This window comes from Chiloscyllium punctatum, chromosome 3 (genome assembly GCF_047496795.1).
Source record: "Chiloscyllium punctatum isolate Juve2018m chromosome 3, sChiPun1.3, whole genome shotgun sequence".
In the NCBI taxonomy this organism is placed as follows: Eukaryota; Metazoa; Chordata; class Chondrichthyes; order Orectolobiformes; family Hemiscylliidae; genus Chiloscyllium; species Chiloscyllium punctatum.
Genome location: NC_092741.1, coordinates 148,646,447 through 148,670,823, shown reverse-complemented (window position 1 = coordinate 148,670,823; position 24,377 = coordinate 148,646,447). Strand labels below are relative to the sequence as shown.

The window sequence follows — 24,377 nt, the reverse complement described above, 5'->3', positions numbered from 1 at the left end:
CATGTTTATTTCAATCCAATATTAGTCAGTTGGTGCTTCGTTCCAGATAGTATTATGTTATCCACGTTAGTGAGATCTCAGAGTCATAGTCAAAGAGATGTACAGCATGGAAACAGACAGTCCAGTACGACTCGTCCATGCTGACCAAGTATCCTAAATAAATCTTATCCCATTTGCCAGCATTTGGTCCATATCCCTTTGAACCCTTCCTATTCGTATGCCTTTTAAATGTTGCAATTTTACTAGCCTCCACCACTTCCTCTGGCAACTCATTCCATACAAGCACCACCTCTGCATGAAAAAGTTGCCCCTTAGTTCTCTTTTAAATCTTTCCCCCCTCACCTTAAACCTATGCTCTCTAGTTTTGGACTCCCCTACCCTGGGGAGAAAGGACCTTGGCTATTCAGCTTATCCACGCCCTTCATGATTTTATAAGCTTCTATAAGTTCTCTATTTCTGGCTGTTGTTGGGTTCATCTGGGATAATGTGTTAAAAATTGGCTAAGAAGGCTTTTTTTTAAAAAAGCCGATATTCTGGGCCCTGTTCCTGTGCTGAATACCAAAACAAATGAGGCAAGTTCTCGAAATTTAGTCTTCAGAAAGCTAACGATGTATCTGGGATGTTTCACTATTTTCCCTCACCCCTTCCCTCTCTACCTTTACATTGGTGAAGACTATCCTGGTGTGTTTCCTGCAACAAGACAACAGTGTACTTCCAAGAGGGGAGAGCCAGATGTTGAAAGCAGCCAAGCCATTTCGATGATAAAATGATTGGCATCTTGGTTGATACAGACAAGATCCTTTACTAGAAACAAAGTCAGGCTGAAAGTGAAGACTGCAGCAGGGCATACTCCCTCCATAGCAGCCCCAGGCAGCATCCGTAAGCCGGGGGAATGAGAGAGGAGTTATCAATGTTTCATGCACAGGCACAAATTCCAGGAAGGGGAGTCAGGGCCGAAGACATATCCTGGCAGGGAGGTGCCCTGGGACTGTACTGCCTCCCTGAGTTGGGTGCCCCTCATCTGAGAGGCCGGTGATCTGCTGCTGCTCCTGGCCTTCTATTCATCCTGGTCCATCTGTCTTCATTTTCTCAGGAAGACAACTATAGCCATCAATGTCCCAACAGCAGAAGGGCACAGGTTTCTTCGTGGAAGTAGCCTCTGTTGGGAGCTTAAGAAGTAAAAGAGTTTCTTGGTTCTGTGAACAGTCACTGGTGGCAGACCGTAGAGATGAGGGATGCACACAAGTCTCCATATTGTGATACATGCTGCACCTGATAGCAAGGGCAATGATATTGTTAATCAACCAGCTCGGTACACACCTCTGGAGCAGCTGGGACTCAGGTGTTGGAACACTACCACTGCAACCAAAAGTTGTCTCTATCTATCGTTCATTTAGATCCAGCTTCAGCATATGCAGCAACTTGGTGAAGGTGCCATGTCAGCTGTGCGATAATCACATTGCATCAAAATGGTGCGCTTATTGTGCCCTGACCCTCTCCTCAACTCAGACCTACATCAATCAATCATTCAACTTTACATTCAGTGTGTGCTTCCTATATCACACTTGCAATTTGCACAAATAATGGGTCTCCTTTGACCAGCATTGGTCACTTTTAAATTAACCGCTAATCACTACAATGTCACTGAGATGCCAATGTTCAGTTTCAGACAACCAGTGGAATAATGCAAGTCACCTTTGACCAGCATTTGAATCCTGATCTCCTTCGTTCCACAGGCACTGCAAATGGATGATGAAATAATTGCAAGTTCAAAGTAGTTGTGTTTGCAAACACCTGCGTCATGGATTTGCCTCCTCAATGTCCTAATGTCCAGCTTTTGCTCATCAATGTAATACTGACTGGGTGTTATCCCAGACATTTTCCAGTTGCATTTCACATTTAGAGAATGGTGAGTAATGGCAAGGAATGTAACTCCATTTGGTTGCTGGGTACCGACCCATAAATCCTTCACCATTCTCTTGCCCCAGAATCTCCATGTGCCATTTTACACTCACTCTACCTCGACAGACCATTTCTACCAAACCTACACATATGGAAATGCACCATATTGAATATTTGCCTCCACTGTCCTCCCTGCCCATGAGCCCTGGCTTTCCACCTCAATGATGGCCATCCCACTCCTCTTTGGTCCCCCTGTGGAGGACATCACTGTTCAACTCTCCAGATGTCTGTTTTCCCCACACAGTCATAACTCCTTCATCCTTTTTGGCATTATCCTCCCACTGCCGTCACAGGGTCCTCACAGCAGACTCAGCCCCAGGTCTATATCCATCCCAGATCTCTGACTGACCTTGATGAGCAGCCCCTAGACATGACTGATGAGACCTCTGGCTGCAATGTTTGCGGATCCCTGACAGATGATCCCAAATCAGGTAAGGGAGTGGACGGTGCAAGCATGCAGGTTGGTGTGAAGTGAGCGACCACTAGGAGAGCAAGTGCTGGCATTCGGCCCAGGTTAAATCTATGAACTATGCCTCTCCCTGTGGACAATATGTCCTTGCGTAGCCTTCCAAGGCTAATTGCTGGTGTCCCTATACCGCCAATCTGTGATTCATAAATGCTGTGCATGTTGCCAGATTACCACTCTGACTTCCATGTTGAGTTTTGTCAACATCTGTTCATCGTGTTAGAAAGCTGAATATAATTCTACCAGCTCTATCACACTCAACCTTGTCATCTTCTGCCTTTCCCAATGGAAGCATTTACAGGCTAGGACTGCAGCAGACCTAGACAACAGCTATATTCTTTCAGGTCATGATTTAGCTAAAGTGCACAATGCTCTCTGAGTTGGTTAATTGGAATTACTGTCTGAGAATGCCGAAGGTATGTTGCATCAAACCCTTGATAGGAGGCATACAGTCTTTCTAGCCTCTTGAGCCCAGTATTAACCATCAGCCGTAATGTCAGCACAGAAACTTAGTCCTCCAGTAGTCATATTTCTGGAGTCTCGTTCTTTCAGATAAAACTGGAACTGAAATTGACAGCCATCACAAATTATTACAAGAACTTTTTTTTTGTAATCTTGTTTATTTAATATATTTGGAAACTATTTTCTGCTGTGTCTAACAAAAAAAAGAAGATAATGTAGCAAGTTATTAAATCTCCATCACTTAAATGATTCTTTAGAATGTTAAATTCTGCAAGCACAATTATTTCTGTTCCATCATCTGAATATTATACACATATTTGCATCTATATGAAATATCTACGGTAAATTAATGATATTCGAATGTTTTTGTTTTTTAAAGTAAATGACAATTAATTGATTTGTAAGGAGTATAAAACAGTAAGAAAAATTGTTTTCACATCCAGTTTGTTAAAATAATTTTTCAAAATAATTTTACATCACTGATGGGCAATGTAAATTCCACATAAAACACTACCTCAAATCTTGATACGATTCTGCTTCATCAATGATGTTTTCTCATTCTGTGCTATTGATTTGCAAGTCATTTATCTTGCCCTCTGCTACTACTAAGACAGATTGAAGTAATATTGCTTATTAGAACGTGTCTTAATGCCAGATAGTTTATACTAAAATAGGTGCTTTCCTTTATTCTCTGGAAAATGAATAATTTCCGGTTGGCTGATCTGTAACTGACGTTCTGTAGGACTCAGATGTGGAAGTGGAATTTTTAATGGAAGGTTTGGTGAATTTGAGAATTTGCCGAGGTGTGAAAGAATTCCTATTTTTATTTAGTTTCTCTTCATTGGGTTAATAATATTAAAAGATGTGTATATGATCTTCATTTAAAACTCAGCTTTGATGCTAAATAGAAATCAAAAAATCAAGAAATCATGGAAGCTACTTGTGGATTTGTATGGAATCTTTAAATTTTTATTTGGTCCAACATCACAAATTATAATGCAATGCCTTTCATCATTTAGTTCAAACATGACGAGCTGAGTTAAGTATTGACATATTAAAGCTTTATTTTGTGCATTGCATAATACAATTCTTCTGATGTAAACAGTTATAACTGTGATGAGTTTGCTTGGGAACATAGTAATCCTCATAATTTTGAAATAGTCAAAGTCAATTACTTTGTAAAAGTTTTACTTTTTTGGGCGGCACGGTGGCAAGCACTACTGCCTCACAGCACCAGAGACCCGGGTTCAATTCCCGGCTCAGGCGATTGACTGGATGGAGTTTGCACGTTCTCCCCGTGTCTGCGTGGGTTTCCTCCGGGTGCTCCGGTTTCCTCCCACAGTCCAAGAATGTGCAGGTCAGGTGAATTGGCCATGCTAAATTGCCCGTAGTGTTAGGTGAAGGGGTAAATGTAGGGGAGTGGGTCTGGGTAGGTTGCGCTTTGGCGGGTCGGTGTTGACTTGTTGGGCCGAAGGGCCTGTTTCCACACTGTAAGAAATCTAAATCATAATAGCCCTTGTCAGCTAGTAAATCAGAATCAGTTATTGAATAGTAACAAATCAGATCAGTAATTAAAATTAAAGCTTTCACTTCAACAGATGTCTGTACCTTTTCTGCTGTTCATATTTGAACTTCCATTTAGTACTATCAGAGACATTCGTGTGCACTCTTCATTCTCAATGAGTTCTAACATTTGAATAGTATCATATAAAATAATAACATAAATTTACTTTATGTAAAATACACTTCTAAATCTAGTACATGAAGTTGAGATTTTCAGATTAGAGCTAATATTTAATAAAACAAAACTCAAGTAATGATAAGACATTTCAATTGGTTTCTTATTTTCTGTCTGATACTCCAAAATGCTGGGAAAGCAGTAATCTATAGATACTATTTGCCAAGAACTGTAACTTGCAAATTATCAAAGGAACTGCCAAGCATATTGGTGTAGAACTTCTGATTTTCCATCCTGTGTAACCTATGGGAGAAAGCGATTTAATTTTAACAATGCAGGTCTTGCAATATTTTTTTGATTATGTAACTCATAGCTCTTGTCAAAAAAGATTATAACCTCAGAATAAATGCATAGACCACAAGTTTTAAACACACATCCTATGGTATTATGCAGTTAGAATGATCTCTTCTGCACAATTATTTACGGGTGTCTAACATTTGTTGTTGATATTTGGTTACGACTATAAAATGATCATTTGGAAATCATATAAAAGTGTTGCCAAATTGAAACTTTTTATTTATTGTCACTAATTAGAAATTGCAGCAGAATTTGGAATATTAAATTCAAGCACAAATTCCTGTCTATTAATTTATCTAGCAAAACATACAGAGGCTTACAAATCCCAGATCATTGAATTCATAAATACCCAAGTGGCGGCACAAAATCAAGACTCTAAGAATGCTAAAAATCTGAAATAAAACACAAGTTGTTGAAAATTATCAGCAGTTCTGGTGATATTTCATAGCATCCCTGCAGCGTGGAAACAGGCTATTTGGCCCATCAAGTCTAACTGACCATCCGAAGAGAATCCCACCCAGACCTACCCTACCCCTGTAACCCTGTATTTCCCTTGGCTAATCCACCTAGTCTGCCCATTCCTAGGCACTACTTATAAATTTAGCATGGCCAATCCAGTAACCTGCACATCTTTGGACTGTGGGGGGAAACCGAAGCACCCGGAGAGACTCAGGCAGACACGTGGCAAATGTGCTGACCACTGTGCCACCATGCTGCCCATTTGTGGAGAGGTAAAGTTAATTTTTGAGTTTGGCCATTTCAGCAAAACTTGGAAAAGTGAGAAATGCATGTTTTGAGCAATTGAGTTGGGTCAGTGGTGTGGTGGATGGGATGGGAGATGGAACAAAGAACAAAGAAAAATGTCTATTATACTGTGGAGGGCAGGAGGGTTTAAGTGACAATTTATTTCCAAGGCTAAAAGGAACAGTAATGGCCAAGTAAATAAGCAACAAATGGATCTGGAGGAAGTGTGAATGACTGGATCCTGAATAGATATGGGCCTAAAACAAAGAAAAGGAAATAAGATAGAAAACCGAACCAAATAAATTGAAACAAAACTTGGACAGAGACCACGATCTAAATTTGTTGAATTTAATGTAGAATTCCTGGTTTAAAGTTGAGCTGTTTTTTGGACTTGTATTCAGTTTCAATAAAACACTGAAGGAGGCCACGGACAGAAAGTTCAGAGTGGGAATCAGGTCGAGAATTAAAATGACAGGTTCTGGAAGTCCAGGGTTTAGCTTGTGGACTGAATGGAGGTATGCCACAATGCAATCATCTGACGAGGTGAAAGTGAGGACCACAGATGCTGGAGAATCAAGAGTTGAAAAGTGTGGCGATGGAAAAGCACAGCAGGTTAGGCAGCATCCGAGGAGCAGAAGAGTTGATGTTTCGGGCATAAGCCCTTCATCAGGAATGTGGGGGTGGAGAAGGGGGCTGATAGGTAATTAGGAGGGTGGGCGTGGGTTTGGGGGAAGGTAGCTGGATGTAGGTGGGGGCAATTGTGATAGGTCAGTGGGGAGGGTGGACCAGATAGGGGGGGATGGAAGATGGACAAGTTGGACTAGTCAAGAGGGTGGTGCCGTGTTGGAGAATTGGGTCTGGGATGAGGTGGGGAGAGGGGAGATTTGAAAGCTAGTGAAGTTGATGTTGCCATCGACGACTGGAGGAAGAACGTCTCACCTTTTGTCTTGGCACCCTCCAACCACACAACATCAAAGTCAACCTATAATATATTACACTGGAAGGGGTACAATTGAACTCTTGTTCCACGGATGGAAAGTTGAGATCTTGAACGGTGAGGAGGGACGATATTAGAGGACAGATGCAATCTCTTGCCCTTGGGTGGAAGGGAGATGTGAGAAGGGAAGGAGTCATTGTATCACTGGGGATCAAACCAGAGTATCACAGAGGGAACAATCCCTTTAGAATTATGAAAGGTGAGGGAGAGGAAGATGTGATTGTCGAAGACATCATGGTGGAGAAGGCAGAAATGAAGGAGGATGATCTGCAAATACAGAAGCTGATAGCGTTGAGGGTGGGGACAAGGGGAGAACATCAATTAATATAAAAAGGAGGGGAAGGGGTAAGAGCAGAAGTATGGGAAATAGCATGGACAAGGCCAAGAACCCCATCAACTAAGTTATGTTTTATTGAACTTCCCTTCTTCACTTTTCTTTCTGGGTGGACTTATGACAATCAATGTATCAATTAGGGGACTCTTTCCTACCTACATTCTGAATTTGAAATTTCATGGACTTTACTCTAAAATGTTAATGATACCTAGTTCTTTAGCACGATCTATCTCTCACTCTTCCTTTTCCTTCCTTAACTCCTCCCTCTTTATTTCTGGAGATAGGTCATCAACCAAAACTCTGGATAAGTTCTTACAGGGACTGCAACAGCATTTCCTGTAGGGACTTGTCAGTTTTGTTTCCTCAGTTTCTTTTCCATCATTGTACTACAACCTTCCATATTCCTCTGACAGTGATTGAGAGGACCTTCTCACCTTTCTATTGCATGGAAAAGGGCTGTCCTAATTCTCTCTTTCATGGGCGGCCCCAGCAGGTGACATCATAAACTGTTCAAAAGTTACCGTTTTTGAGATTTAGTTTTACTTTTAGTCCCCAACTCTTTAAAATGTTTCCTTTAAAATCTTAAACCTACTTCCAATTAAGTAATTCAGGTCAATGTAGCCGTTTCATTTTCTTTACTGCTCCTGAACAAGGTATCTACTATTTTCACAGGAGTGGAAACAGTGTAGGTGTGTTCTCATATTCACACAATTTCAATAGTTCACAGAAATAACTGCACATGTTAAAATGAAATGGCAAAGCTGATGTGATTTTTCACAAGTTGGATGTCTAAAAATTGAATTGAGCAACTATTTTAGATCTGGTGTCTGGGAGGAGAAAATCTAAAATTGTCTGAGCTCTTTTGAGAGATTGGGTACTCTTAGTCATGGTCTTGGGCATGTTAACGGGAGACCAAGTGTCCTTTAAGAGAGGTATATTGTGCCTTTTGGTTTTGTTACAAACAAACATGGTTATGTGTAAGAAATGCATAAAGTTATTGGAACTGTCAAGCTCACTCAGATCAAAAGGAATTATAAAAATCGTTTGCATAACTTTCAAAGGGAGTTGTCAGTTTCTCAGTGCATTTAAAATTCCTGTAATTTAAATATTTGGAAACAAAAATGTTGTGTTAAAAGATCAGTACTTACTATTTGTTGGCATAAACTTAAAGCCTATCAGTTGACAAAAGCTTAGTGTATTATTACAGGATTAATACTTCATAACTGATTTCACAGCCTTTCATTATCACATTGGACACCTGTTATTACTTCACAATTTGATTGACAGGTTCATTTCCTGACATGAGAGAAGGGATTTTATTGTTTCTTTTTATAAGGAATTAAAGGCAGTTAGATGTGGTCAATTTTTTAAATCAATGAGTGTTTATTTAATATTCCATCATTGATAGGCACTTAAGAACTTTATTTAATCTCAGCATGGGTGCTGAGGTCTGTCAATGTTGGATACTGTGGAGTTTAAATAGGAGGTATGGGGCAAAGATGACAAGTTAGGAGCATGGGTTGCCATGCATGGAAAACACAGTGGCCTAGGAGTAATCAAGAGCCGTAGGAGACGGTTCATGGAGATAGGCTGGCATGAATAATATTCTGGATTAGTGGTGCTGGAAGAGCACAGCAGTTCAGGCAGCATCCAAGTAGCTTCGAAATCGACATTTCGGGCACAAGCCGTTCATCAGGAATAAAGGCAGTGAGTCTGAAGCGTGGAGAGATAAGCTAGAAGAGGGTGGGGGTGGGGAGAGAGTAGCATAGAGTACAATGGGTGAGTGGGGGAGGGGATGAAGGTAATAGGTCAAGGAGGAGAGGGTGGAGTGGATAGGTGGAAAAGAAGATAGACAGGTAGGACAAGTCCGGACAAGTCATGGAGACAGTTACTGAGCTGGAAGTTTCGAACTAGGGTGAGGTGGGGAAAGGGGAAATGAGGAAACTGTTGAAGTCCACATTGATGCCTTGGGGTTGAAGTGTTCTGAGGCGGAAGATGAGGCGTTCTTCCTCCAGGCGTCTGGTGGTGAGGGAGCGGCGGTGAAGGAGGCCCAGGACCTCGGCAGAGTGGGAGGGGGAGTTGAAATGTTGGGCCACGGGGCGGTGTGGTTGATTGGTGCGGGTGTACCGGAGATGTTCCCTAAAGCGCTCTGCTAGGAGGCGCCCAGTCTCCCCAATGTAGAGGAGACTGCATCAGGAGCAACAGATACAATAAATGATATTAGTGGATGTGCAAGTAAAACTTTGATGGATGTGGAAGGCTCCTTTAGGGCGTTGGATAGAGGTGAGGGAGGAGGTGTGGGTGCAGGTTTTACAGTTCCTACGGTGGCAGGGGAAAGTATCAGGGTTGGAGGGTGGGTTGTTTGGGGTCGTGGAACTGACCAGGTAGTCGCGGAGGGAACGGTCTTTGCGGAAGGCCGAAAGGGGTGAGGAGGGAAATATGTCCCTGGTAGTGGGGTCTGTTTGGAGGTGGCGGAAATGTCGGCGGATGATTTGGTTTATGCGAAGGTTATTAGGGTGGAAGGTGAGCACCAGGGGCGTTCTGTCCTTGTTACGATTGGAGGGGTGGGGTCTGAGGGCGGAGGTGCGGGATGTAGATGAGATACGTTGGACGGCATCTTTACCCACGTGGGAAGGGAAATTGCGGTCTCTAAAGGAGGAGGCCATCTGGTGTGTTCTGTGGTGGAACTGGTCCTCCTGGGAGCAGATACGGCGGAGCCGGAGGAATTGGGAATACGGGATGACATTTTTGCAAGAGGTAGGGTGGGAAGAGGTGTAATCCAGGTAGCTGTGGGAATTCATCAACTTCACCAACACATTCCATCCTGACCTTAAATTTACCTGGACCATCTCTGACATCTCCCTCCCCTTCCTGGACATCTCCATCTCCATTAATGACGACCGACTTGACACTGACATTTTTTACAAACCCAGCGACTCCCACAGCTACCTGGATTACACCTCTTCCCACCCTACCTCTTGCAAAAATGCCATCCCGTATTCCCAATTTCTCCGCCTCCGCCGTATCTGCTCCCAGGAAGACCAGTTCCGCCACAGAACACACCAGATGGCCTCCTTCTTTAGAGACCGCAATTTCCCTTCCCACGTAGTTAAAGATGCCCTCCAACGCATCTCATCTACATCCCGCACCTCCGCCCTCAGACCCCACCCCTCCAATCGTAACAAGGATAGAATGCCCCTGGTGCTCACCTTCCACCCTACCAATCTTCGAATAAACCACCGTGGGCGGCACGGTGGCACAGTGGTTAGCACTGCTGCCTCACAGCGCCAGAGATCCGGGTTCAATTCCCGCCTCAGGCGACTAACTGTGTGGAGTTTGCACGTTCTCCCCGTGTCTGCGTGGGTTTCCTCCGGGTGCTCCGGTTTCCTCCCACAGTCCAAAGATGTGCAGGTCAGGTGAATTGGCCATGCTAAATTGCCCGTAGTGTTAGGTAAGCGGTAAATGTAGGGGTATGGGTGGGTTGCGCTTCGGCGGGGCGGTGTGGACTTGTTGGGCCGAAGGGCCTGTTTCCTCACTGTAAGTAATCTAATCTAATCATCCGCCGACATTTCCGCCACCTCCAAACAGACCCCACTACCAGGGATATATTTCCCTCCCCACCCCTTTCCGCCTTCCGCAAAGACCGTTCCCTCTGCGACTACCTGGTCAGGTCCACGCCCCCCTACCACCCACCCTCCCATTCTGGGCACTTTCCCCTGCCACCACAGGAACTGTAAAACCTGTGCCCACACCTCCTCCCTCACCTCTATCCAAGGCCCTAAAGGAGCCTTCCACATCCATCAAAGTTTTACTTGCACATCCACTAATATCATTTATTGTATCCGTTGCTCCTGATGCGGTCTCCTCTACATTGGGGAGACTGGGCGCCTCCTAGCAGAGCGCTTTAGGGAACATCTCCGGTACACCCGCACCAATCAACCACACCGCCCCGTGACCCAACATTTCAACTCCCCCTCCCACTCTGCCGAGGACATGGAGGTCCTGGGCCTCCTTCACCGCCGCTCCCTCACCACCAGACGCCTGGAGGAAGAACGCCTCATCTTCCGCCTCGGAATACTTCAACCCCAAGGCATCAATGTGGACTTCAACAGCTTCCTCATTTCCCCTTCCCCCACCTCATCCTAGTTTCAAACTTCCAGCTCAGTAACTGTCTCCATGACTTGTCCGGACTGTCCTACCTGTCTATCTTCTTTTCCACCTATCCACTCTACCCTTTCCTCCTTGACCTATCACCTTCATCCCCTCCCCCACTCACCCATTGTACTCTATGCTACTTTCTCCCCACCCCCACCCTCCTCTAGCTTATCTCTGCACGCTTCAGACTCACTGCCTTTATTCCTGACGAAGGACTTGTGCCCGAAACGCCGATTTCGAAGCTACTTGGATGCTGCCTGAACTGCTGTGCTCTTCCAGCACCACTAATCCAGAATCTGGTTTCCAGCATCTGCAGTCATTGTTTTTACCCTGGCATGAATAATAGATAATAACTTAGTATTGAGGGTTTGAAGGACCATGAGCAGAGGTAAGCATGGACGGCTTGAAGGGCCATGGGGTTAGTTGGGGTCATGAGGTGGCATGAAGGAAATAAGGGATATAGGGATGCCAAATTGGTATGGATGGTGCATGGACACTTTGGGAGGGATGAGGGACCATGAGGGCTGAGGGCAGGATGGCTGAATTTTCCTCCGTTGTTTTTTACCCCTCCCCCCTCACTTTGACAAAATGTTGATGAACTGAGGCAGGGCCCTTGCTCCAGCCAGCCTCTGCACGAGAGGTTTAGAGAGCAGGGAACTTGCCTGAAAAACCCTCACAGCCTGGGAGCCAAGATTCAGGCCAATTTGTGAATCAATAATTGCAACAACTCTGGGAACCTCCGTTAGCTATGCGGGTGGTCAGTCGCATTTTCTCTTTCCGCACAATGTTCATGTAGCACTTCAATTTCGATGGTCAGTTCTGGGGGGAGCAGACTGAACTTTCTCAGTCTGCAGAAAACAGGCTGGGAGGCACAGGGGCTGGTAAAGAAATGAGGTACCAACTTGGACTGGCTTCTTAAAGTGCTGCTTCCATTGGTGTATTTTACCATTGCTGGTCCTGGAAACGGACAGAGTGCCTAATTCAAGGAGGCAGGCAGCTGTTTTAAACAGATAAAGACCCTATTAGGAGTCGATTTATATTGCTGTCACAGACTTCCTGTATCTGGAGAGGCACCAGCTATTAGGAAAGTGATCTCCCATTGGAGAACTTTTCTCCTCTGAAAGTCAGCCCTGTGAACTTTTAAAATACTTTTCTTCAGCTACCAGCACATCTGATGTCTCTGGAATTCATCAGCATCAATTCATCTCCAGGTGGCATTGCTGTGGCTACCAGCCTTCTGACTTGGCTTGGTGCCATCTTTACTTGGAATGCAGGATCAAATGCAGCCGATTAGGAGTCCTCTTGTCATAAAATTGTCAAATGGGTTCCTTTATCCTAAGTCCTGCCTCATAATCTCCTTCTCACCATGACTCTCCAAGGTCCTCACTCATCAGATAAATTGCAGGGTGACAATAAGGACTGCAGATGCTGGAGATTAGAGTCAAAAGTGTGGTGCTGGAAAAGCACAGCAGGTCAGGCAGCATCCGAGGAGGAGGAGAATCGACTTTTCGGGCAAATGTTTGGAAACAAAAATGTTGTGTTAAAAGATTTGTTGGCATAAGCTTAAAGCCTATGAGTTGACAAAAGCTTAGTGTTTTATTACAGGATTAATACTTCATAACTGATTTCACAGCCTTTCATTATCACATTCCTGATGAAGGGCTTTTGACCAAAATGTTGATTCTCCTGCTCCTCGGATGCTGCTGATCTGCTAAGCCTTTCCAGCACCACTCTCTCAAGATAAATTGCAGGCCCTGTGATCCCAAACTTCCAACAGTTCCAAACTCTCACAAAGACAGCAAAACTCTCTTTGACACATCACATAAGTTGTCTCACTATCAACTGAAACCTGCCAATCTGAAAATAACTAATCACACCTCTCTCTTAACTAATACATTCCTCATTTCTGATTGAAATGTACCAATGGTTAAAGTACCAAGTAAACATCTTTAAGTAGTTCCTAGTATTGAACAAAAAACTAAATTGAACTGAAAAATCTCTAAGATTTAAAAAAATGAAAATGTCAGTGGTTACATCTCAGTAAATTTCACTAAAATCTTATTACAATTCTTCAAACTAATACATTCTTCTGGGCTCCACTCCAACAACAATTTGAGATTGGGAAGTCATAGCATTTCCTCTGCCCAAGACCACAACAATATGACAGAGAGTTGTGAACGCAAACCAGCTTTCCTTTCACTGGCTCCATCTATCCTTCCCATTGCCTCAGGAAAGCAGCAAATATCAAAGATCCCTCCCACCCCAATTACACTCTCTTCAACCCTCATCCATTGGGTAGAAGATACAAACGTTTGAAAACACATACCAACAGTTTCAAGAACGACTTCTTTCCTGCTGTTATCAAACTTATGAATGGACTTCTTGTGTATTAGAGTTGATCTTTCTCTGTAACTTCTCTGTAGCTATAACACTCTACTCTGCATTCTGTTCTATTGCACTAACATATTTGCATAAGGTGGGATTTGTCTGGATAGCACACAAAACAATACTCTTCACTGCATTTCAGTAGATATTACAAGAATAAATCAAGTCTAATCAAATGTAATTTAACAGTATTTTACGTGTTAACTATGCTTGTACCGGTAATTGGATACATTAGAGATTGGATACATTATGCCTTCTGAAAGAATGATTGCTGTGCAATTCAAATGAGGTCTGACAAAATAAATTAGATTACATTACAGCGTGGAAACAGGCTCTTCGGCCCAACAAGTCCACACCGACCCACCGAAGCGCACCCACCCATGCCCCTACATTTACCCCTTACCTAACACTACGGGCAATTTAGCATGGCCAATTCACCTGACCTGCACATCTTTGGACTGTGGGAGGAAACCCATGCAGACTCGGGGAGAACGTGCAAACTCCACACAGTCAGTCACCTGTGCTGGGAATTGAACCCAGGTCTCAGGCGCTGTGAGGCAGTAGTGCTAACCACTGTGCCACCGTGCCACCCACCATAGAAAACAGATTTGCATCCAATTGCCTCACACATTCTTGTCCATGCAGTCTTAATGTTGGTGATTCTGGAAAATCCACCATCGCGATTGTATGAACAGGGCTAATCAAAACATAACTTGCTCTAAATGGTTGAGGTGGTATCCATAATACAATAGGTTATACGTGGGCCAATCCTGAGGGACTGAGTCAAGATTAGAGTGGTGCTGGAAAAGCACAGCAGGTCAGGGAGCATCCAAGGAGCAGGCAAATTGATGTTTCGGGCAAAAGCCCTGCAGCAGGAATTCCTGATGAAGGGCTTTTGCTCGAAACACCGATTTTCCTGCTCCTCGGAAGCTGCCTGACCTGCTGTGCTTTTCCAGTGCTACTCTAATCTTGATGCTAATCTCCAGCATCTGCAGAATCCACCTCTACCTGAGGAACTGACCTGATAGGCCAAATAGTTTCTTCTTTTGCTGTTCTTGAGTTTTGTTAACCTCTGTGAGATTGCCACGAATTTTACTAACCTTAGTTTTTAATCGAATGAGATATTGTTTTTGAGTAGACATTCTCAGATGTACTTTGAAAGGTCTGAAAAAAATTAAAGTCATATAGTATTACTTGCGATATCTCTTTAATTGTTTTAAAGAACAGAGACATGTCCTGTTTTAGACAAAAAGACCTGGCGAACTTGATCCATTCTGCTGCAGAATAATGCTCTGTCTTGAACCATTAAATAAAGATCAGGGACATCTCACTAAATGCTGTCATGTGAACACTGCGAGGGATGCATAACACCTTCTGACTGAATGGATCCTGCTGCTGTCTCACATTGACCAGCCTTGAATTAATACTACCTTATTCGGTTTGATGGAAAGTATCACAAATGACACCAAGATTCCCATTCACAAATTCTCAAAATACCATCAAGGCAGCACTTAAAAGAGCTTCGAAAGTCTGCACATTTCTCTCACTGTGCACTCCACTGTCAGAGGATCAGAACTGAGGGAACACTGCAGTGTCAGAGGAATAGTTATGCAGCTGGTGCAAAATTCATATTTGCAGGGCTGGAATTGGGGAATGCAAGCAGCATATGGAAGCAGCACCTCAGTATTGACACAATAGCAGAATTCTCTGGTTTTGAGCTCCTTAGAAGACAGCACTCCACTGAACCCGCACAAAGTAAGTTCTCCATTGGAGAAAGGTGAGAGATAACTTAAAGTGTTTGTGTTTATTGTTCTGAGATTGTGGAATGTATCATAGCAACAGCCCACTAAAGTCTGTTGCAAGGCACATATTATATCTTCTTGCGTCATCTTGGGAGGCCATCAAATGGTAACTCAGACTTTATATCCGATTTTTCCCTTGCATGAAAGTAATAAATTACCAGTTATCTTTTTCAGTTCATATTATCCATACTTTATCTTCCACTGCCCACTCAGTTTCCTAACCAGGTCTAGAATTCCTCAAATCCTTTCAGTTAGATCTTTCGCATGACCTACTCTTTTTATATTTTTATTTGAAATATTGGATCTACATTTGTAATTACTCAACCTGAATCTCTGAATTGACAGAGCTTTGGCAAGTTACGATGAAGGCATCTGTAACTTCCTCACCTACTCCTGTTAAAACCCTGGGTTGGAAAATATCAGGTTCAAGGAATTTGCCAATTTAACAATATTTTATTTTCTATTGCTCTTTGTTGTTGACATTAATTTTAGGGAGTTCCAGTCCTTGACAGATTTCCATGAAGTGTCTGTTATAATATCTTCTTCTGTGACACAAGGGGTAGATTTTCATGTACTCAGGGAGACTTCGTGGAGTTTTGAAAATGGCAACCAGGACTTGATTCTGGGATATATGCTGGAGAGTTATGCTGCAGCTGTATAGCCTTTAGTTAGGCCCACATTTACAGTATTGTGTGCAGTTCTGGTCACCTCATCATAGGAAGCATGTGAAGGCTTTGCAAAAGAGGTTTACCAGGCTGTTGCCTGGATCTGAGTGCATTAGCTATAAGGAGAGACTGGACAATCTTAGGATATTTTGAATATTGGAGGCTGAGGGATGACCTGATAGAAGTATACAAAATGATGAGAGGCGTGGATAGATGATCGGAGCATGTTGGCAATGGAGGTGGTAGTAGCAGATGTGACAGCAAGGTAGAAGAGGCATTTAGACAGTCACATGAACAGGCAGGGAATGGAGGGATATGGACCGCTTGGAGGCAGATGGGATTAGTTTAGAATTGCATCATAGTCAGTGTAGAAATGATGAGCCAAAGGGATTGTTCCTATGCCATACTGTTCTATGTCCTATGATGCAGCATCCAATGATGTTCTGAGCCTCTGTTGCAACACAGATAGCCTTCCCAGAAGTCTGACTGTTGTAACAGAAATTTAAGCTGAAGGTACGCTGGATCGGTTTATTGTCATGCAGTCTCACACTATTGCTGTCACGGATCTGGACGTGTTCCAAGAGGTCTGCTATATTTTTTACTAATCTATGCTGTAACAGATTTCCAGGATTACAGAGTTACAATCCTGTGGAATGTGGTTCCATCAAATGCAAAACCGCTCCCCTTTCTCAGGATAACAGTGTTCATCCACCCCCTGCCCCTCACCACAACTTCAGTAGCCCTCCTGTTGTTTATCAGTCAGAAAGATTGCTTTCAAACATTCCAAAGTGGTGCCGCCTGTATCTGGCCGAGAGTGGCTCAAAGTCATCTCCAAAGCCATCATTAGTTTCCTTCACTAAAATTCAACAGCTTTCCATCACCTTTCCATAACCACTGCAGTAGCACTGCGTTGGTCACCAGGAAAGACAAAAGGACCCAAAACAATGCACAAGGATTTGATTGTGATATCGCAGGACTTCTTTCATGTATATGGGTTAGAATACTTGTTTTATATTGGTTTTTATTTCACCATTGGAGCAGGACTGACACTGTGCTGCTCAGTGGCACAATTGATAATCCGTGTGTAGCTGCTGTTTTGTCAGTAAATGGGAATTGGAGTTGTGGTGTTGGTAATCTCATTCATAGAATATCTTTATCTACATCCAGAGCAGAAAAAGAAAAGCGATATGTCATGTCTCTTTCCTTCTCCTTTTTGCACTGCCAATCCTATTTCTGCTGTTCCCTGTTGCTGCTTCAAGCCATGATTTGACTGCTGAATGCCTTGGCAGGGGTTATCTGAAGGCCTCAATTGATAGCCCTGACAGAGACAACCATACCAACCTTTGCCCCTGCTAGCACTAAAACATTGAGTGCTACAAGGCCCAAGTTTTGCATTCAGTATCACTACCCTGTAATCCTTTCCTTGCTAAAACATTATGGTCTGGTTATAGTCCAACAGGTTTAATTGGAAGCACACTAGCATTCGGAGTGCCGCTCCTTCTTCAGGTGATAGTGGAGGACACAGTTGTAAGGCATAAAGTTTATAGCAAGAATTTACAGTGTTATGTAACTGAAATTATACATTGAAAAATACCTTGATTGTCTGTTGAGGTCTTTCATCTGTTCGAATACCATGAATGTTTCACTTCTTTCATGTGTAAATCATAAAACTTTTTTCTAAAAGTTGCATTCTCAGGTTAGCTGTAATAATTGGTGTTAGCTAGACAACATGTTGAAGGTGTTGGCCCCCTGTGTTCTCTGTCTATGCCATGATGTTTAGATTGATTCTAACTAAAAAGGGAGATAACAGAGTTCTGCATGAATTCATGCAGTTTTTGAGCAAAGTACAATGTAACTCTAAGTACAAATTCACCCCACAAAATATATGTGTGCATGTGGGTCATTGTGTCTCTCTGGGTTGGGGGTTGTGAGTGTGAGAGAGAGTGTATATGTGTGTGTGTAGTGAGTGTAGAGTGTCTTAAGTCTGTGAGGGGGTGCATGTGTGAGTGTGGGAGTGTGTCTGGGGTGGGGGCTTGTGAGTGTGAGGGAGAGTGTATGTGTGTGTGCATGAGTGAAGAGTGCTCTAAGTCTCTGAGAGGATGCGTGTGTGAGTGTGTGAGTGTGTGTGTCTGTAAGGGTGTGTGTGAGTGTCTGTGTATATGTGTGTGTATATGTGTGTCCATGTGTATGTGTGTGTATAGGAGTGTGTGTGTGTGTGTGTGTGTGTATAGTGCAATGGTGGTCACCTTTAGTGTGGCATGAACCCAAGGTCCCGGTTGAGGCCCTCCCTATGGGTATCGAACTTAGCTATCAGCCTCTGCTCCACCACCTTTCTCTGCTGCATGTCCCGAAGTCCGCCTTAGAGGATGGTCACCCAATGGTCCGAGGTCAAATGCCCTGGACCGCCAAAGTGTTCCCCAACTGGGAGGGAACCCTCCTGTCTGTTAATTGTTGTACGGTGCCCATTCATCCGTTGTCGTAGCCTTTGCTCGGTTTCCCCAATGTACCATGTCTCAGGGCATCCTTGCCTGCAACATATAAGATAGACAACGTATACACAGACACTCACACACACCATTACAGACACACACTCCCACACACACACAGGCATCCTCTCAGAGACTAAGACCATTCTACACTCATGCACACACATACACTCTCTCTCATAGACACTCAACCCCCCAACCCAGACACGCACACACACTCCCACACTCTCACATGCACCCCCTCACAGACTTAAGACACTCTACGCTCACTACACACACTTATCCACTCTTTCTCACACTCACAACCCCCAATCCAGACAGACACACAAACAGACACAATGACTCAAATGCACACATATATTTTGTGGGGTGAATTTGTACTTGCAGAGCTACATTGTACTTTGCTTAAAAACTGCAAGAATTCATGTAAAACTCTGTTATCGCCCTTTTTAGATTAGAATCAATCTAAACATCATGGCATAGACAGAGAACACAGGGAACATATTGTCTAGCTAAAATCAATTGTTACAGCTAACCTGAGAATGCAACTTTTAGAAAAAGGATTTTTGATTTACACATGAAAGAAGTGAAACTATCATGGTATTTGAACAGATGGAAGACTCAACAGACAATCAAGGTATTTTTCAATGTATAATTTCAGTTACATCACTCTGTAAATTCTTGCTATAAATTCTGTGCCTTACAATTGTGTCCTCACTATCACCTGATGAAGGACCGGCGCTCCGAAAGCTAGTGTGCTTCCAATAAACCTGTTGGACTATAACCTGGTGTTGTGTGACTTTTAACTTTGTATACCCCAGTCCAACACTGGCATCTCCAAACCATTATGGTCTGGAGTATTTAACTCCCACCGGTGGTTACTGCTGGTATTGCATAGAAATGGGAGAGAGGAGCTGCAGAAACACACAGGTAATGGGCTCAATGAAGTAGGCCCTGTGGTGTGTATGCCCTGTTGCTCGTAGAATGTCAGTGGCAGTGGGCTGTAACCTTTAACTGGCCTCAATTGGCCTAGGGTGGATAGACTAACCTTCTCCACCCTGGGCTTAATTGGAGGCAGTTAGGAATGTCCATTCCAAATCTTTCTCAACACATTAAATTCCCCTCTGCTGTGACCATTCTCTGGGTAAGGGGTGAAGGTGGTGTTAAATCCACCCTATATGCGGTTCAACCAACAAATTTAGACTGTGATTTGGTGCATCAATATTCCAGCTGTATAGGGGATGTTGGATATTTAATAGTGAACGTGTTCAGGATTGTTGCTCTCAAATGAAAGCAAAATACTGCAGAATGATGAAAATCTGAAACAAACACAGAAAATGCTGGAGAAACTCAACAAGTCTGGCAACATATGTGGAGAGAGAAACTGAGTTAATGTTTCTGATATGGCTCTCCTTCAGAACCCATAAATGTTACACCATGGTTAAGTACAATGGACCAAGTCAACTATTAACTTTCTCTGCCATCAGTAATACACAAAACTGACACCGTCTCTCTTTCTGTAGTGAGACAATTTGCTTATTCTTGTCAGTACCCTGACAGATTTGGTCTTGCTGTGCAGTACTAAGGAAATCCTGTACTATTAACTATCCAACATCCCCTATACAGTTGGAATATTGATGCACCAAATCACAGTCTAAATTTGTTGGTTGAACCGCATATAGGGTGGATTTAACACTACCTTCACCCCTTACCCAGAGAGTGGTCAGAGCAGAGGGGAATTAAATGTGTTGATAAAGATTTGGAATGGATATTTCCAACTGCCTCCAGGGTGGAGAAAGTTAGTCTACCCACCCTAGGCCAATTGAGGCCACTTAAGAGCCAGTTAAAGGTCATAGCCCACTGCCACTGACATTCTACTAGCAATAGGGCATACACACAATGTTTGACCTTTGATACCAAAAGTCCTATCTGCTCAAAAATCCCTTAGAGATAAAAGGAGGTCTCTTGGTATTCTGATCAGTATTTATTCCTTAATCAATATCACTCCAAACCAGCTATTTGGCCATTACCTGATACTTAATTGTGAAATCTGGTTGTGCCCAAACTGTTTCCTGCATTAGAACCAGGAAACACTTCAAAAGTAGCTAATTGGCTGTAAAATGATTTGGAATCTCCTGAGCTTTTGCTAGGTGCTGTCAATGCACACCTTCCACCTTCCTTAAAGGTTACATTTAGGTTTGGGGCAAGCCTCAAAAGATGGCGCTTGTCGAATCTTCACTTACCAAACCAACTTGTAAAAAGTTACCAGTAACTAGGCTTCTTCATTTGCTTTCTCCAAGCTTCTTTGATATTTCGAGACATGCAGTCGACTGGGAATGCGTTTCTGTGCTCTTTCTGCTTCACAAAGGGGTTATTGCATAACTGTTTGCTGTCAAAATGAATCATGTGGCAGGGATCCTGCTTCTGTCCTAGAAGTTCAGGGCTCAGCCCATACCTGACCTGGAGGTACGTCATAATATGTCTGAACATATTCATTAAATATATTTGGATTATGGCCATAGATTGTGTGATCTCCATCTGTACCTCTCCGGGAAATGTCAATTCCAGGTCCTTTGAGAGAACAGCTAATACTAAATCCTTTCCCTATTCATAGTCTATAAGTTGTCTTTGCTCACCCCTAATTTCCAAAGACGTTTCAATCTAAATAATTTCCGTAAACTATACGTAAGAATTTTCCATGGCATTATTTTGATTGAAATTTCACCCTTCTTTTAAGTCAAAGCAATAATTTAACTAATGTATCTTACTGCTTATAATGTGATTTCAGATTTAAATGTAAAACGTACCATTGACTTAAAGTACTTTGTGAAGGCTGCCCGGACCTACAATTAATGAAAAGAAATAAATGTTTAAGATTAGTTGTATATACAAGAAGCAAAAGTGATTAAATTAACAAAACAAAGCTCAAAATGTTTTCACCTTTGTCTCTGTGAAACTCGAAGTCAGGAAAATAAATAAACCCTGGAAAAGAAATGATTTAATATCATTACATCCCATTATCATTTTTAAAAACAACAATACTGTGCCATAAATGTACTTTACCTGAAGTGAATTTAAAATGACAAATGCGTAATAGAAAAACTCATGAGCATCCTCAGTTAGGAGAAATCCAATGACCCAAGTCAATCCAAAAGTTGGACTAAGAATAAGGACAGCTTTAATGATTTTCTTAATTGTCCTTTTATCCTCCCTGTTTTTTCCTTCTGATACAGATGGCCTCATTATTTTCACAATGACTGCTGTCAGGATAAACATATTGATTCCAATAATGCATCCAACTGGTATGATGAATGTGTGAAAGGCAGCGATGTTTCCAAATTGACTGACATTTAGCCAACAATGACTCTCACTCTTATATTTGCCTTTGCTGATGAAGTTTGTCGTTGAGGCAATCACTATTATCAAGGGGCAAACATAGCCGAGAATAAAAGAAATCGACATAAAGGCTAACTTGCTCATCTGATGGAAAACAAAGATAAGCCGATACAGAAGTGTTAGACTTTGAGCCAATGTCCAAAAGAAAACAGAAAGGAAAAAGAAATGACTGAAAATTGTAGCAATTGTACACAACGTTTCATTGTCTTTAACAAATTGAATCGAACCAACCAGAAAGAACGATTGGGCAAATAACAAAGCAATAGCAGTATTGATGAGGGCAGTGTGACGAAAGCGAGTCACATTGCTTTTGACAACTGTGTTCCACACAACAACTTCAACAGTGATAAAGCATATCAAGGATGCAATGGAAAAAGACAATCCTGCATACGTGATTTCGTCAAGGTATGGAATAAATCTTCCCTTTTCAGCCATGAGTACAGCAAACGATGTTAAGTGTGTGCAGGTACAGTTTGTTCCTTTCTCAGTAACATGCGTTTCGCAACCTTCATTCGACCAGCCGCCTGTCCCATGAAAGAGCTCATAATCCCAAAAAACACAGTTTGCAGTTTTCAGATTGCCTTTTTCTAATTTTGGAGAGAAAAACATCTTGACAGTAATTTTGGAGTTCTGTCTGTCTGTTATATTGTTAACTTTCAATGTAGTTGATTGGACCAGGCTATTTATAAACTGATCGCCTGAGTTTGAAGATAAACTTTCATCTATGTTCAAATATAGGATGCTTGATATTTTGAAAGAATTATTATTCACCCTTTCTTTCAAACTTTTGCTTTCTATCTCTACTGTAGATGTATAATTTTCAGAAAAGCTCTCATGATAACCTTTTGAGGGAACAGTGTTAAACATTTGCCCCTTAAGCTTAATGTTTGGAACATCCAGTTCATAGTTTTCCTCATGAGATTGAAATGCTTCAGTGAATTTTTCAACCGATCTCATCAATGTGCTTGAATAGATGTTGTTGTTTTCTTTGTTCTGCTGCTCATCCTGTGTTGCATTGCTTGCTATTGAGAGGAAATCCTGTAAGGAAATAAATGTGACACAACAATATTATGCAAGGAATATTTTCTAACAAATTAGAATGGCAAATCTTGGGAATGAGAACAAAATCTTCACTACTTCACCAAAAATGCAATGTTTCAAATGAAAAGTCAATCCCAGTTAATGCTGGCTGCATGTAAACCATTTCATGATTGATTATCACTGGTATGACTATTCCAATTTTCATTAAATATGTTAACTTTTTCAAAAAAAAGTAGGACTCTCAGTGCCAAAGATTGAAATCTTTGCTTTTTTAAACTTGTGTCAACTAATCACATTTCCACAGTGGGCACATAAGGCCACATGCAGGTTCAAGTTCCTCCAATGGATTGTCAGGAGCAAGATTCAACCCTTGCTTCACAACAATCCTCCTAAAGCACCATGGGAGCAACCCCAATTACAATTTTACTCATCCCCTTTGAATCAAATAGTATTGTCAATTAGTTCTATATTCAGATAATTCTATGATATGGTCTATCAAAGAATGATAGAGCTCAGAAAAAAAAGGTCAAAAATAACTGCAGATGTTAGAAATCAGAAACAAACACAGAAATTGCTGGAGAAACTCAGCACGTCTGGCAGCATCTGTAGAGAGAAAGCAGAGTTAATGTTTTAGGTACAGTGACCCTTTTTCAGAACTGAAGAACTATGTTCACTTTGAAAAGGTATTGAAGTTATGAAGAAGGGTCACTGGACCTGAAACACTAACTGAAAAGAGGCATTTGGCCTATTATGACTTGTAATTCTTTTGCAAAGTGGTCCAATTGTTTCCACTCACTTTTTTTCTCTTTCTCTAGAGCTTGTTGTTTCCAGGTAAGGAGTAAATTTCTCTCCTATGTTCAAACAACTTCCTTCACAACAAAAGTGTAAATTCTTTTTCAACAATTATATCTTTCTCCAACTTTTAAAAAAATCCAGTTAATTGTCTTGTAAGTAATAATACAACTAACATGATTTTATTCAATTAAAGAAAGAGCAATGTTATTAACCATGAAATCCAAGGACATGGTCTAGATGCAGTCACAGACAAGTGCACATACAAAGTTAAAGGGGAATAGTATCCCATACAAGTAGGATAATATACAGTTTGTTTAGAATCCTTTCATCCTCCTTAAGATGTAATATTTCAACCTGAGGCTGACGTCGATTAGTTGGTTTCTTGAATGCAGTGTGTCAGCGTGAACATTGTAGTTATTAAAATTCTCAATTTCTCCATGACTTTTTTTCTATATGTGTTTCTATGTGGACTGGGTGATGACACATTTTAGAGAGGGAGAGAGAGAGAGAGACACGCAATGGATACTACAGCTTCTTTCCAAGTATCTGCTAAAACCTCCATTGAAATACTGGTTCCAGTCTATATTTCTGAGAAATTATTTGGGGTGAGTGTAATAGCTGAAGCTTCAAACAGGCACGACAACTGGATTTA

General features: G+C 42.1%; 1 protein-coding gene across 1 annotated transcript in view; it reads right to left on the bottom strand.

Annotated features, from left to right (window-relative positions):
* Positions 1-4,657: 4,657 nt before the first annotated feature.
* The window catches only part of LOC140454448 (adhesion G-protein coupled receptor F3-like), a 40,320-nt gene continuing 20,600 nt past the window's right edge, over positions 4,658-24,377 (bottom strand). The window contains exons 8-12 of the mRNA XM_072549197.1: positions 21,557-22,927; positions 21,434-21,475; positions 21,301-21,336; positions 14,641-14,704; positions 4,658-4,871 (exon numbers count right to left, since the gene is read on the bottom strand). Of these exons, the coding sequence (XP_072405298.1) occupies positions 14,642-14,704; positions 21,301-21,336; positions 21,434-21,475; positions 21,557-22,927 (1,512 nt within the window). The 3' untranslated portion in view covers positions 4,658-4,871; position 14,641. The remainder of the gene's footprint in view (positions 4,872-14,640; positions 14,705-21,300; positions 21,337-21,433; positions 21,476-21,556; positions 22,928-24,377) is intronic.